Below are 13,954 nucleotides of genomic sequence, written 5' to 3'. Positions count from 1 at the left end.
AGGTGACCACGATTATCACTACACTTCACGTGATTATAGCACTAGAACGTACTTATATATTACACCCCAGTCCTGTTCATGTCAGAAACTATCTGCATGAACTCGTGTGCTAGCGTAGATTGATGAGCAACATGTTTTCATTATGCTATTGTTGAAATATTGTAGTTTGGCGTAGTCTGGCATTATTGTTTAGTTACAGTTGTTTTCAAACTTATACGTACTATGATTTTATGGAAACTATACATGCTTTATAGCGAGGGGTTAGTACGTTCTGAAAAATAAATTTGTTTTATAAACTTTTGTTTTTGCCCACTCACCCTTCTATTTTTCGCCCCTCCAGGTCATAGATAGCAAAATTACTCTGTGGTGTACGAGGATTAACTGGCGATTCTGACATATCCCTGTTTAAGTGTAGGAACTTATCCCATTGTGTACTAAGTACTTAACTAGTTTCGACTGCATACTCTTTGTCATCTATGCTCTGAATATTTGTATTCTATGGGTTCTACCCACTATTGCTCACTCACTTTATTAGTTTAAATTAGTTCTAGTTTTGGTTTTAATTTATTCACATTTTTGCATCACTTACACTTTTGGTTACATCACCTTAGGGTGACAGCCAGCATGCCTCGACTCCGGTCGAGGTGTGTCAGTTTGGTATCAGAGCATAGGATTTTGGCAGTCCTGCATTCCTCATTTGTCCAATAGGTCCTAATAATTTTTGATCTCTTATGTCAGAATCATGCCATCTCGTAGAGAACCACGTGTCCCTTTTGAGACTAACTTCCTTGATTTTGGGCAACTGGTTGAGGCAATCGACAGCACTATTCAGCCCACACTTCATCCTCCCCAAAGGACTACCTTAGAGACTATATCCCACTTGCAGATAAATAATTTTTTCAGTAATAAGGGACTCGATATATCCGAGATTTGGATCGACCATGTTCAGAAGACTTTCCAAGTTATGCAGCAACAGGGGAATCTTCCAGATGAGAGATGAGTCGAGACAGTGACTTGGTTCTTCCATGTGGGAGTTGGATCATGGTGGGCTCAGGAGTCATGCCCATTGTCCACTCAAGATGCCACAAATTGGAATGTGTTCAGATGCCTATTTGAGGTGAGATTCACACCTCCAGAGTATAAGGACCGAAAGAGGGAAAAATTCACAGAGCTAAAACAAGGTAAGATGTCAGCCACAGAGTACCATCAAAAGTTCCCTGACTTATCCTATTAGTGTCCTGAGATAGCTAAGAATTCCAGGGAGATGCTCTGTTATATTAAGAAGATGACTTGTAAGAGGTTGCATTCTTTGGTGACTTCTGCTCCGTGCTCTACCTACCAAGAATTCTTTGATGTTCTACTTCATGTTGAGGATTCTAAGAATGTTTTTGATAATGATGATGATGATGAGGATAACAGTAATGCCCAGAGGAATAATAACAAGAAGTAATCATCTTTTGGCCTTAGAAAGACTCAAAATTTTAAGAGAATTGGAAATAGTTCTGGATCGTCGAGCGATGGTTCAAGTTCCAATACACCGTGAAGGGGCTGCAATTCCACCGGCTATTCATGTTTTCAAAATCAAAGGAACCCTAGTAACTCTAGTGCTCTACTCTGTCGCAGATGCAATAACCATCATCATAGTGAGGAAGCAGAGGCAAAGCTTTCAGGGGTCCGGGTCTAAACCGATTCACGGGTTGGAATCGAGTCAAGAGGAAAGCGTCATGGTCGAGTGTTACCTCGCCTCTCTCATTTCCCCTCCTTTCCCCCTTCCCCATTGGTTATATCCCCTCATCCCTTACTTCTGATTGGTCGATTTCCCTCCATTTTCTCTCCTTTTTTTCTTCTCTCCTCAATCTATCTCTCTTATTTCTCTCTTCAACTCTGTATCATAGCCATCCACGTGTCACTTCCTCACTGTTCCAGATTTTGTTGGAGCCTTCTAGTAATGAAGGTTAAATTTACTAAAATTCTCCCGACTTTAAACATTAATAACTCCTTTGTTATAGCTCCAAATTACATTCCGTTTGCGCTCACACGCTCGTATCGACGAGTACTAACCAAATATGTAAGAAAATTTGGAAAATCATGAAAGGATCAAATACGTCCATGAAGAATTCCGTTTAATACAATAGAGGCAATTTTGTCCTTTTACTTATCAAAAAAATATACGTCGTAAATATGAAGGCGTCAAAACTATGAATATGAATATGAAATATAAGTTACGAAATTTTAAATAAGGAAATCCAGGGATAGGATTTCACAACGTTCCTGTAGAACACCACGAATTATCGTGGATTACTCCCAATATGTCTTATTTAGATCCCTATACTTCTCAGTCTGAAACTGAAGTGTGACGCATTCTAGATCTTCAGAGCATCACTCAAAGCATGCCGAATGTTTTTACTGTTTTAGCAAAGGTGACAAGATCACATATACCTGCTACAAACACACCTGCAAGGATGGACGTACTTAATGTACACCATAGCACCGTCTTGGAAGGTTGAACTATCCCCGACGGCTTCCCACACGACAAGGTACACTGGTAGCTAGCCAATCACCTACTTCTACCCTGAAGCAGGGCAAGCCTCCTAGTTCTAAGGATTCGCAACCTGGAAGAAGAAAACGGCACAAACTAGTGACCCTAGTTTAAATCCGACCATTGCCTACTCATCTGTTCTAACGCATGAGGTTATTCTAAATTACGGTGATGTCTTAGATGAGACATATCGACCTACCGAGAATCGTAAGATTTCCATCCATTACGCAGTATTGGATGAGGTTTGAAATCGAAATAAGATGATTGTTGATGATGCATTCGCGTATACCGTTGCTTCTGACATCATGCTTAGTGATGACATTAAACCACGTTCCGTTGATGAATGTCAACTTAGAACGGATTGGTTAAACTGGAAATAAGCAATCTAGGTCAAACTTGATTCGCTCACGAAACGTAAGGTGTTTGGGCATGTGGCTCCTACTCCACCACATGTGAAGCCCGTGGGCTATAAGTGGGTTTTTGTGAGGAAGCGTAATGAGAATAATGAAATAATGCGATACAAAGCACGCCTTATAGCACAAGGCTTCTCTCAATGCCTTGGGATTGATTACGAAAAGACATATTCCCCCATAATGGACATCATAACGTTCTATTACCTTATCAGTTTGGTAATTTTCGAAAAACTAAATATGCAACTTATGGACGTGGTAACCGCGTATCTCTATGGGGATCTAGATACATAAATGTACATGAAAGTTCCAAAATGACTTCCATTGACTGGTTTAAATAGTTCTAGACCACGAAACACTTTCTCAATTAGATTAAGGATATTACTCTATGGATTGAAACAATCTGGGCGGATGTGGTATAACAGTCTGAGTGAATATTTGACAAGGATTCTATCCGATTGATATACTAGGATTCTATCCGAACAATGCTCGATTTCCAGGCCGAGACAATATCAAGTTTTCCCAAGATCTTTCATTTCGAATTTTGATTTCAAGTGAGCAGCAATTTCCTCAAGCTTTGCATGAAGTTCCATACCTAAGTGCAATTGGTGCTTTATTATACTTGGCTCAATGCACTAGACCCGACATCTCTTTCGCTATTAATCTTTTGGCTAGATACAGCAATGCGCCTACACGCAGACACTGGAATGGTGTTAAAGACATTTTCTGCTACCTCAAGGGTACGACAGATTTGGGCTTGTTCTACACCCACAAATCCTCGAGAAGAGCCGCCGCCCCCTCGATCTTCAAGTTGATTCTCGCCTCGTTGGTTACGCAGATGATGGTTATCTGTCTGACCCATATAGGGCACGTTCTCAAACGGGTTATGTCTTTACCATTGGAGATACTGCTATATCTTGGAGGTCTATCAAGCAAACTCTAGTTGCGACTTCCTACGATGATTTTTGAAGACAATGCAGCATGTATCGAGCAATTAAAGAAATGATACATCAAGGGAGACAATACCACGCACATAGCGTGCAAGTTCTTTTATTCTTACCAGCAATAACAACATCAAAACATTGAAGTCAAGCAAATTCGTTCCCAAGACAACTTGGCCAATCTCTTCACCAAGTCATTGCCCAAGTCTACTTTTCAGAAGCTCGTCCAAGGAATCCGTATGCGTAAATTATCTTAGTTGAATTGCTTGTAGTTCTCTTATTTAGAAGTTATGTCTAACTCAGGGGGAGTATCCTGAAGCATACTCACTTGATCTTAATGTACTCTTTTTCTTACGATTAGGAGCATTTTTCCCACTGGGTTTTTGCTACCTAACGAGGTTTTGATGAGACACCCATCCTGGGATGTTCATACTCCGCTGAGTTCGCTACTTTCGTCATGTTTGACGTTTGTTTAAGACATTATGCATACTTCTCACTTTTCTCCTTAGTTTATGGGTTTTCCCCATGCCTTGGATTTTACCATAGTGAGATTTTGTGAGTTTTACTACGCGAATGCATACTTATTTTCTTATATCTGAGACTCGCATTCACCAGTTGTGCCAACAACTTCACCAATTGTTCTACCTCGTATGCTAAAGATCTAATGCGACGTTTTGTTTAAGTATTTACACGCTCAAGGGGAAGTGTTTCAATCCTATTTGATTAGGAATGTGATTGTGTAAATCCTAGTATATCTAGGAGTATCTTGTATATTCCTTTTAGTAGTTTAATTCCAATTAGAAATGTAATCCTACTAAGGTAATGATTCTACCTATCCTACTACTATAAATAAAGGCATAACGAGGTGATACAACACACACCTCAGAATTACATATCTTTCTTCTCTCTCTATTGTCGTCGGCCCCTCTCCCTCTCTATCCTTTATACAGTTCAATTAAATAGGCCTACAACAATTCCTATATTATTTAGCTACTTAATACAACGTTCTGGTGATATTCCTCTTTATTTGTAAATGACATGTCTTCGATTCTTGTCAAAGATGAATTTAAATCACATCATTACTAACGTATTGTGAGACTTACTCCTACGTCCCTTAGTGTAAATAACATCTTTTGTTAAAAAGAAATTATATATTATTTACCCTTAATTTTCCTGAAACTAAGGATGAAATGCTTCCGATTTGAGGAGTCATATAAAAAAATAAAAATAAATAAAAAAATAAAAATAAAGTCAAAAGCAGAAGCAGTGAACAAACCTCCTGGCTGAGCGCGCGGAGCTCTCGAAGCCAACGGAGATGGCGATGACTGTGGCAACTTTCCAACCCAAAACACTTCGACCCAAAAGCCCTTACCTTCTTCCCAATCTACCCAGAAAAGTCTGCAACTTCAAGGCCTTCTCCCTCCACAATCCCCAGCTCCCATCACTCGTGGGTCAGTTCGAACCCACCATCCCAATAGAGAGAGCAGGGACTCCTCCCAGCTCATGGTACACCGATCCATCCTTTTACTCTCTCGAACTCGACACCCTTTTCTACCGTGGATGGCAGGCCGTAGGTCAGCTTCCAATTCCATTTAATCTTGGGAAATTGACTAAAATGATCCGAAATCAGAATTTCAATTGTTGAAGTGATCAAAATCAAATCAAATGTTAGCAACAAAGCGATCAGATGTCGACACATATTGAAAATCTGATCACTTCGGTAATTGGGTTTGAAAACTGATCATTTCGGGCAGTTTCCCTTTTAATTTTACTGCTTGATATCTGTTTGGTTCCTGAGAAAAACCCAAATGAAAATTTATGAACTTTTGAATGGTTGTTGGTTTTCAGGATATACAGAACAGATTAGGAATGCAGGGGAGTATTTCACTGGCAGGTGGAAACTTTTTTACTAGTATTTAGTTAAGTTCTGTTTGGTTTTTGGTTTTTCTTTTGGATTTTGGGTTATGATTTATTTGTTAACTTAGCAGATTGGGAAACGTAGAGTTTGTGGTATGCCAAGATGGTGATGGAAAGCTTCAAGCTTTTCACAATGTCTGTCGACATCACGCGATGCTCCTTGCGTATGGAAGTGGCCGCAAGTCCTGCTTTGTCTGCCCTTATCATGTCAGTTTTACTTACATTGCTGTTTGCTGATTGCTTCCAAGCAGATTCTTAAGGAAAAGAATATTAAATTTAATTAACTAATTACAACAGTAGAGAAATTACAGTTTTTTTAATCCATTTTTCGAACTCTGATTAGCTGCAAAAGTGTTACCTTGTGGGTTTTGATTATGGTACGTCATTACATATGGGGTGCTCTGGCCACTATGTTTGCTTATCTTGGAAAAACTTTCAGTACTTAGAAATAGGGTTTTGTTTATAAAAAATTTTGCTAGTCGAGTTAACTTTCCTATGGTTTTACCTTCTGATTAAATACTTAAGCATGCAATCCCTTTTGCAGGCATGGACGTATGGGTTAGATGGTGCACTTCTCAAGGCAACTAGGATAACTGGAATACAGAATTTCAATGAACACGTATGTTGTAACATTATTTTGGATGCAATTACATTCCCGCTATTGTTCAATATGGAGGGATAATTTGATTGATTTGTGTGGCCATGAAGGGTAGGAGTTTGGACTTGTACCACTAAAAGTAGCAACTTGGGGACCTTTTATTCTTCTCAATATGGAACAGAATGTTGACAGTGATCCAGGCAGTGTGCAAAATGAATGGCTTGGCAGCTCCGCAGAAGTACTGAGTAACAACGGGATTGATACTTCATTAAGTTTTGTTTGCCGACGTGATTATGTGATTGAATGTAACTGGAAGGTATGCTCCATGCCTGTTCGCTCTAAAGTTTTCCTTACTGGATGAGTTTCCAGTGGTGATGATAATCTTTAATGACTCCTTGTTTAGGATGAAGGAGTCGACAACTGATTACTCTTTCTTTTTGTAGGTCTTTTGTGACAACTACTTAGATGGGGGATACCACGTGCCTTATGCACATAAAGGCCTTGCATCTGGTCTTAATCTTGACGGTTACTCTACCACAGTATGCTTCCGTTAACAACTCTTCTTGGCATATGTACTTCAATTGCAAAAATAATTCTATTTACAACACTGAAGGTGTTTGGAATTGTACTATGGATTACACGACTTTTTCTTCGAGCACAATCAGACCAAGGATTCATCTAGTAACATTGTCTTTGGTCCATCTAGTAACATTGTCTTTGGTCCTCAATTTTTTTATTGTTCTGCTTCAGTGTTGGTTGCCTTTGCATCTGACGTATTGCTGTTGGTTATATAGATGTATGAAAAGGTCAGCATTCAAAAGTGTGAAAGCGGCTCGACAGAAAGAAAAAATGATTTTGATCGGCTTGGGTCAAAAGCGCTGTATGCGTTCGTGTATCCAAATTTCATGATTAATAGGTAATTGATCAGTGACTTAAAGTGCAATGATTGCTACATTAGTTACTCGTACTAAGTTAATTCTTCAATGAACTTCGTATAACTACGCTTTTTATGGTTTCTCATAGGTATGGACCTTGGATGGATACCAATCTAGTATTGCCGCTGGGACAAAGGAAATGTCAAGTGAGATTTGATTACTTTATTGAAGCTTCTCTTAAGGTAATACTTAATTTACTCTGCTTGATAATCCATGTCTCTCTTATCCACAATATTAAGTTAGGATGTCGTTATCCAGTTTTACTGTGGTCTTCACACCGAATTATTTAGGGTTACGTTTAAAATTGAAAGTTTCTAATGTCGTATAAACTTTCAATCATCTGTCGTCGAAAAATTGATGTTTAAAATGTCATAGCACGCTGACTGATTTGCTCCTTCCAAGTAATATGAAGTCACACAAGAGCCAATTAAGATTCGCACAGCCCGCAGCATACTTATTGTTTCGTCGTGTTGATTTCTGCTGTGCTGTCTTCTGTTTATTTGATCTTTTTGTTCTCAGGATGACACAGATTTTATAGAGAGAAGTTTGAAAGACAGTGAAAGAGTACAGGTATAATCAGTTCACTCCTGGTTCATAGAATGTAATCTGTATTATCCGCGCTTAACTCACAACTGGTTCAACAGATGGAAGATGTCATGTTATGTGAAGGCGTTCAAAGAGGTTTGGAATCGCCCACGTACAATATCGGTAGATACGCCCCGACTGTCGAGAACGCCATGCACCATTTCCATTGCCTGCTTCACAAGGGCCTAACAGAATGATGAACTCATTGCCTTCGGGTTCTCACTCTCTTTAGAGGAGGTATTGTTCTAAGTCTTTAACGTCGCATGTGTACCTAATGGGAATTCGTAGGTGTAACCGGAGGTATATCTGTATATTTACACCAGAGGCATACTGTATACATTACATCCGAGTGTATTTTGCAAGGCGACACACGGTCTAAATATTTCTTTTTTACAGACATCCAACATTCGAAAACAACTCAAACTATAAAACCCCAAATCCCTCTTTAGGTACATAAACTGCACAAGTAAATTCCAGTGAGCAGATACCAAACCGACTATTGCTTCTGTAAAGCTGAATGCTGCAAAAGTACATTCCCTACTTAACACGTGATTAGTTTGTGGATTCTGTGAAATGTTATCTGTTAGCCAAAAACCGAAAAAAGAACGATGCAGACCCGGAAAGCTATTAAACCGCCTCTGTAACTGCAATATATCTTCACACTTCCTACTGACTAACCTGAAAGACGAAAGGGCAGGTGACTATTAATCACGGGCTCGGAAAATACTAGTACATTTTAATCCTGAAGCGAAATATACAAGAACTCCTACCTCTGAATTGTTTCTTCGCCTAGGGATCATTCTTGTGAAATACTTGTATAACGGTGTTTCTGGAACTGGAATCAGTTTCCCAACAACAGCGAGAGGCCAACTGCAAGGGAGAAGAGTTGTGTCAACCAAACAGAAGAAAACTAAACACTCTCAGAGTGTCTTACTTATTTTACAAAACACGGCATAATCATAGGTTCGTTTGGGACAAATAATAACTATCATTGTAACGTCAATCAAACTTTAAACGTATCTTCACCAACTCACCTGATAAAAGCTATTACAGCTGAAATCAGCCAAAGATCCCAAGTAAGGGGTTTTGTTTTAGTGAACTTCCCAAGGAACTCGACGATGATAATCTAAAGAAAAGCAAAGCCAGGTGTAAACAAATGCAAACTTTCACCAAAGCCACATGAAAAAAACAAAAGCACTAAACTATCACCTGAAGTACGAGAGTTACTGCTACTATTCCCATAAAAAGTAAGTTCTTGGTTATCCCTTGGAATATATTGAACTCATCGGGCTTTCGAGCATTGAATTCGTTGAAAATCTGCAGGTTGAACATTACACTTATTAAAGACATCCTTTTGATAAATCATACTTAAAAATACAAACAAATAAACCCTAGTAGCTTCATCCTCAACCAATTGGTAAACAACACTAGAAATGCATACAATATTCCATTAGAGCTGAATTGACATGTTGCATATCATTTTCGACAAATCCACTTTAGTAGCAACTTAGTGCAGAACTTAATAGGAAAACTCGGAAGTGAGAAGCTTAGACTTACTTGACAAAGGACACCAGAAAAAAAAATACAACAAACGTAGACTACTTAATATTAACCAGGTATGACTTACTTGACATAGGACAAATGTATTGAATATCAGAGTATTCTTCACAGTGGTAGCATTGGGACCATGCAGCTTCAGTATACTTATTCCTCGGAAGTTGAAGACAAGTAGGACAGTGACTTGGTAGAAAGCCTGAAGTTCAAGAACAATATATCAAATATACAAACGACAATGTAGAGTATGTAGCACGACAATACACGTTATAGGGCACCAATACTTCAATTTACATAAACTTTATAAACGCATGTACCTGAACCAACAAGTTCCTCCACATTATATTTGTTATGAGCGGCTCTCTGTAAAACATTGTACCATAGGTTCATTACTATAACCATCCCAAAAGCAAATAGTCTGCTTAATGACATGAAATATCCAACAATATGGGCCAAGAAGAAGGCAAGCACATTCAAAACAATAAAACTATACTTTTAGATTCTGTGCACAAAAACACAGTAAAAAAGAGTTGGAAATTTCTCTCGCAATCCCACTGACGCCTTGCAATTTCAGAATTTAGTTCCTCCATGTAAATATATATGGCTATGGTAAGCATTGTCAAAATGACTTGTTGACAAGGACTTGAAAGATAAATGTAACTGGTAAAAAGGAAACCTAACAGAAACACACTTTGACACAAAATATTGTAACTATTTTTGTCATAGAAAAGATCAAGTCTTGTTCCCTCGCCTCCCTTTTCAGGGTAGAGATCCGGTGCACTACGAAAACAAGAACTTTATCCAAAACAGCATGACAAAATAATTATAAAAAAAAGGGAAGAAATGATATTGTTAAATCAACTAAAACAAGATGCACACAACTTTTCAGAAACTTTAGGTGACTAACGAAGATTAAGACAGCATATTTGGTATAATAAGCGATTTTATTTTATTATTTGTTTTGTAAAAAGAAGCCATCATCACAGAAATCTTACCTTCGACCAACAGGGGTTCTGTCCATCAAGTGATCTGTAGGTGGCTCCGTAGCCAATGCTAGAGCTCCAAGAGTATCCATGATAAGATTCACCCACAGAAGCTGCACCAAGCACAAGAAAGGCATCCACAGGTGTACACATGGAGGCGAGAGATATATGTGTGTGTGTAGATAGAGATACAGATATATATATATATATATATAGAGAGAGAGAGAGAGAGAGAGAGAGAGAGATAGAGAGAGAGAGAGAGAGATCAGAACCTGAACAGCATTTAGTGGAACATCACCAGATGAAATGGCTGCCACGACATTTATAATTAGTGCTGCAACATTGACTGTAAGCTGGAATTGGATGAATTTCTGAATATTTGCATATACAGATCGACCCCATCTAACAACCTACAACCATTAGATAAACAAAACACTGTTAAAGATTAGCAAATTTGGGTTTCTGAATCGGCACTTGAAATAATAATGAAAAAATAGACCAAGATAGATACACATACGGTCAGTTTGTCACAATGCTGACACTCCCTAAACTGCTTTTTTTGTTTAATCAACTTTTTATTCTTTCCCACTTTTCGATCTCAACCAATGTTTTAAAAGGCTCGCCTCAAGGCACGCCTAGGTTGAGGGTTGCCACCTCTGTATTGAGGGAGCGGGTGGAAGGTGTATTGAGGGAGCGGGTGGAAGGTGTCGCCTGAGCCGCCTAGGCGCGCCTCAGAGGATTTTTTTTTTTTTTTTTTTTTTAACTCCCCAAACCCAAATTTTGGGTAGAGTTTTAACTGCCTCATACCTCTTCCTTGCACTATCATCTCTTTGCCTTTTTTTCTGATTTTTATTTTTTTATATAATGGATGTGTGTGTTGTCTGCGTGCATTGTTATATGTGTGCTCATTGTATTTTTCATCATCTATATATATATATATATATATATATATATATATATATATATAATATATGTATATATATGTGTGTGTATTTATAATATATGTGTGTATGCTTAGGGTGATTATTGATTAATAATCTTCCTTTTTTTAATGTAATATATGTGTACGCTCAGTGTATATATTAAAAAATTTAGGTCCCGTGAGGCTCCTAGGCTGGGCTATCCCTCGGACACCTTGCCCACACCTCACGCTTTTAATACATTGATCTCAACATATTTTCTGTTAGATTCATGTTCTAGGAATTAACTCTCAGCCATCTCCAAAGCTATTGAGATCTCTCAGCCTGATAACACCAATTTCACAATGCAAAACAAACCCTCCCTATAGGTGTAAATGGTTCCCAAATCAAAGAGACCAGATTGGAAGGCTAAGACGAATGATTTCTTGGATGGTTCTAGAAATAGTCAAACCATTTTCACAACATGACTTGTCATGCCTTTTCTACCTAAGCAGAAAACCAAAGATTTCTAGTTCTAAACCACCATAAAATTGCTTTGATGGGCTAATCAGTTATAATCTCAATCTTTTTCAAATTCTCATGTTTTCTGGGCATTAATTTCTTTCAGTGACGCTGTGGTACTGAGGATGAATAGGTCACTGATGTTCTCAGTTGTTTGCCATTTTCGTCTAGCAGTGAATCAATTTATTGAAGCAATATTCTTGACCATGCACTCTATATGCTATTTCGCTGCAATTGTATGACTAAACAACAAGCAAAATTCAGTGTATGCGAGCCTAACGTGGAAAAGTTATACATCTGGACACCATATACGCACACTGAGTGCTATCCTATTCACTGAAGGGTGAGGGGGATGCAAGAAAAATTGGAACTGAGAACTGAGAGTGAACAAAGTAATAAATTAATTAAAAGTATGTATCATCCGTTGGATAGAATTTACCAAATGAAACACCTGAACTTTTGTTACAGTCCAGTTAAAAGAATGAGCTTGTGTTTATGTTACTGATTAATTAAAGCACTAGACAACATGTCTATTAAAGAAAGGAGTTATGAACAGAAAGATAGAACAGAGTGCTACAATACAATAGACAATGACATTACTAAGAAAAACTGCAAAATGTTCATACAGTTACTAACCTTCACAACTGAAGCAAAATTATCGTCCAAGATAATGATATCTGAACTCTCTTTGGCAACTTCAGTCCCTTGAATACCCATTGCAAGACCAATGTCCGCCTGAACTCGTATGTGGATTATTTCCAAAAGAAAAAAACCATCAGAACATAAACTCATTTAACACCACAGCTAAAAGGGACAAAAAATGACCCGCTACAAAACTAGTGCAGGGATTCAAACACATTAGACTGCTACAATAAAATCAAAAAAGACAACAAACAAAAACTGAAGTTAAAACATTTGACAAACCTCATGCAGTGCAGGAGCATCATTAGTGCCATCTCCGGTTACAGCAACAACATGACCCCTTCTCCTCAATGCTTGCACAAGCAGAAGCTTGTCATTGGGGGAAGACCGCCCCATCACCTGCACATTACACAAAAAAGAACCAATTTTCCTCAAATCTGGTGTTCACACTTCAATCATCAAAACATGTCACCAGAAACAATATGCAAGTAAATACGAGTAGATATCCAATTACTCAGATCATACCGAAATCTTTTCAGCATAATCTTCTCTCTGCTTATCCGAAAGTTCACGGAAAACTTTTCCTTCAATGAGAGTTGGCTCGGTAGCATCTGAATCTGGAGCAAGTATGCCACATTCCATAGCAATTGCTTTCGCAGTTTGAACATTGTCACCCGTGACCATGCGCACCTACAAAATTCTCAGATTGGAAGGAGAATTTAAGATACAACATCCAGCTGTTCACTTTCTCCAAACAATATTTAAAATGATACCCAGAAAATAATTTATGAAAAGAATATTTAAACAGTACCAAATTTCTTTATAAATGAAATTGATTCTTCTGATTTACAGTTACTGTACGACTAAACTACAGATACAGATATGTACCTGAAGCTAACTAAATTTTAACCATAATAGGACATACATTGACACATAATGACATTACAACCAGTGCAAAAACAACTGCATTTAGACCAAGTGTATAAAACTCAAAATAATGATACAATTTTTAAGAGCAAAGAACCGAGGGAGCAAGTGGAGGCTGAAAAAAAATAAAGAAAAATAAAAAACCTACAAAACAATATAATAAATAAACATGCATAGGACAGCCCTATGAAAAACATAGAGGCAAGTTGATCTACCATTGTTGCACAATAAACAAGCAATTTATACAAGTTGACAGCTGAACTTATTAAGCATAGAATCTTTGGGCTTTCTACAAATTGGGGACTGAACCCTTTCTGTTCTCTCCGGCCTAATAAACACTCTTAATCCGAAAATAAACACCCTTTTTCTGAAGATCAAAAATCCGAAAGACCATTCACATAGATGTTACTAAATAATACCTTAACACCAGCTTTTTGGCATAGTCGCACCGCATCTCCCACCCCAGGCCGACAAGGATCCTGCAATTTTTTCAATTCTCTAA

At 38.1% G+C, this 13,954-nt stretch overlaps 2 protein-coding genes across 17 annotated transcripts in view; one reads left to right on the top strand and one right to left on the bottom strand.

Annotated features, from left to right (window-relative positions):
• Positions 1-5,128: 5,128 nt before the first annotated feature.
• Positions 5,129-8,324, top strand: LOC137736842 (choline monooxygenase, putative (CMO-like)). Its single transcript, XM_068476133.2, has 10 exons — positions 5,129-5,464; positions 5,739-5,784; positions 5,879-6,014; positions 6,352-6,426; positions 6,521-6,721; positions 6,849-6,944; positions 7,200-7,321; positions 7,429-7,522; positions 7,860-7,910; positions 7,985-8,324. Exons 1-10 carry the CDS (start codon positions 5,206-5,208, stop codon positions 8,120-8,122), a joined length of 1,218 nt encoding a protein of 405 aa, XP_068332234.2. The 5' UTR covers positions 5,129-5,205; the 3' UTR covers positions 8,123-8,324.
• LOC137736841 (calcium-transporting ATPase 10, plasma membrane-type) overlaps positions 8,211-13,954 on the bottom strand; it is a 25,393-nt gene continuing 19,649 nt past the window's right edge. For all 16 annotated transcript variants that reach the window (XM_088683068.1, XM_088683074.1, XM_088683070.1 and 13 more), the window contains 12 exons: positions 13,872-13,931; positions 13,051-13,215; positions 12,808-12,924; positions 12,520-12,618; positions 10,735-10,872; positions 10,475-10,575; positions 9,797-9,842; positions 9,553-9,678; positions 9,135-9,242; positions 8,960-9,051; positions 8,696-8,795; positions 8,211-8,603 (listed from right to left, as the gene is read on the bottom strand). In XM_088683068.1, the coding sequence (XP_088539194.1) occupies positions 8,592-8,603; positions 8,696-8,795; positions 8,960-9,051; positions 9,135-9,242; positions 9,553-9,678; positions 9,797-9,842; positions 10,475-10,575; positions 10,735-10,872; positions 12,520-12,618; positions 12,808-12,924; positions 13,051-13,215; positions 13,872-13,931 (1,164 nt within the window). In that variant the 3' untranslated portion in view covers positions 8,211-8,591. The remainder of the gene's footprint in view (positions 8,604-8,695; positions 8,796-8,959; positions 9,052-9,134; positions 9,243-9,552; positions 9,679-9,796; positions 9,843-10,474; positions 10,576-10,734; positions 10,873-12,519; positions 12,619-12,807; positions 12,925-13,050; positions 13,216-13,871; positions 13,932-13,954) is intronic.

The sequence above is a fragment of the Pyrus communis genome, chromosome 13, assembly GCF_041283825.1.
Source record: "Pyrus communis isolate YQ-2024b chromosome 13, ASM4128382v1, whole genome shotgun sequence".
Taxonomy (NCBI): domain Eukaryota; kingdom Viridiplantae; phylum Streptophyta; class Magnoliopsida; order Rosales; family Rosaceae; genus Pyrus; species Pyrus communis.
The sequence above is the reverse complement of the archived record's forward strand: the minus strand, read 5'-3'. Positions and strand labels throughout refer to the sequence as shown.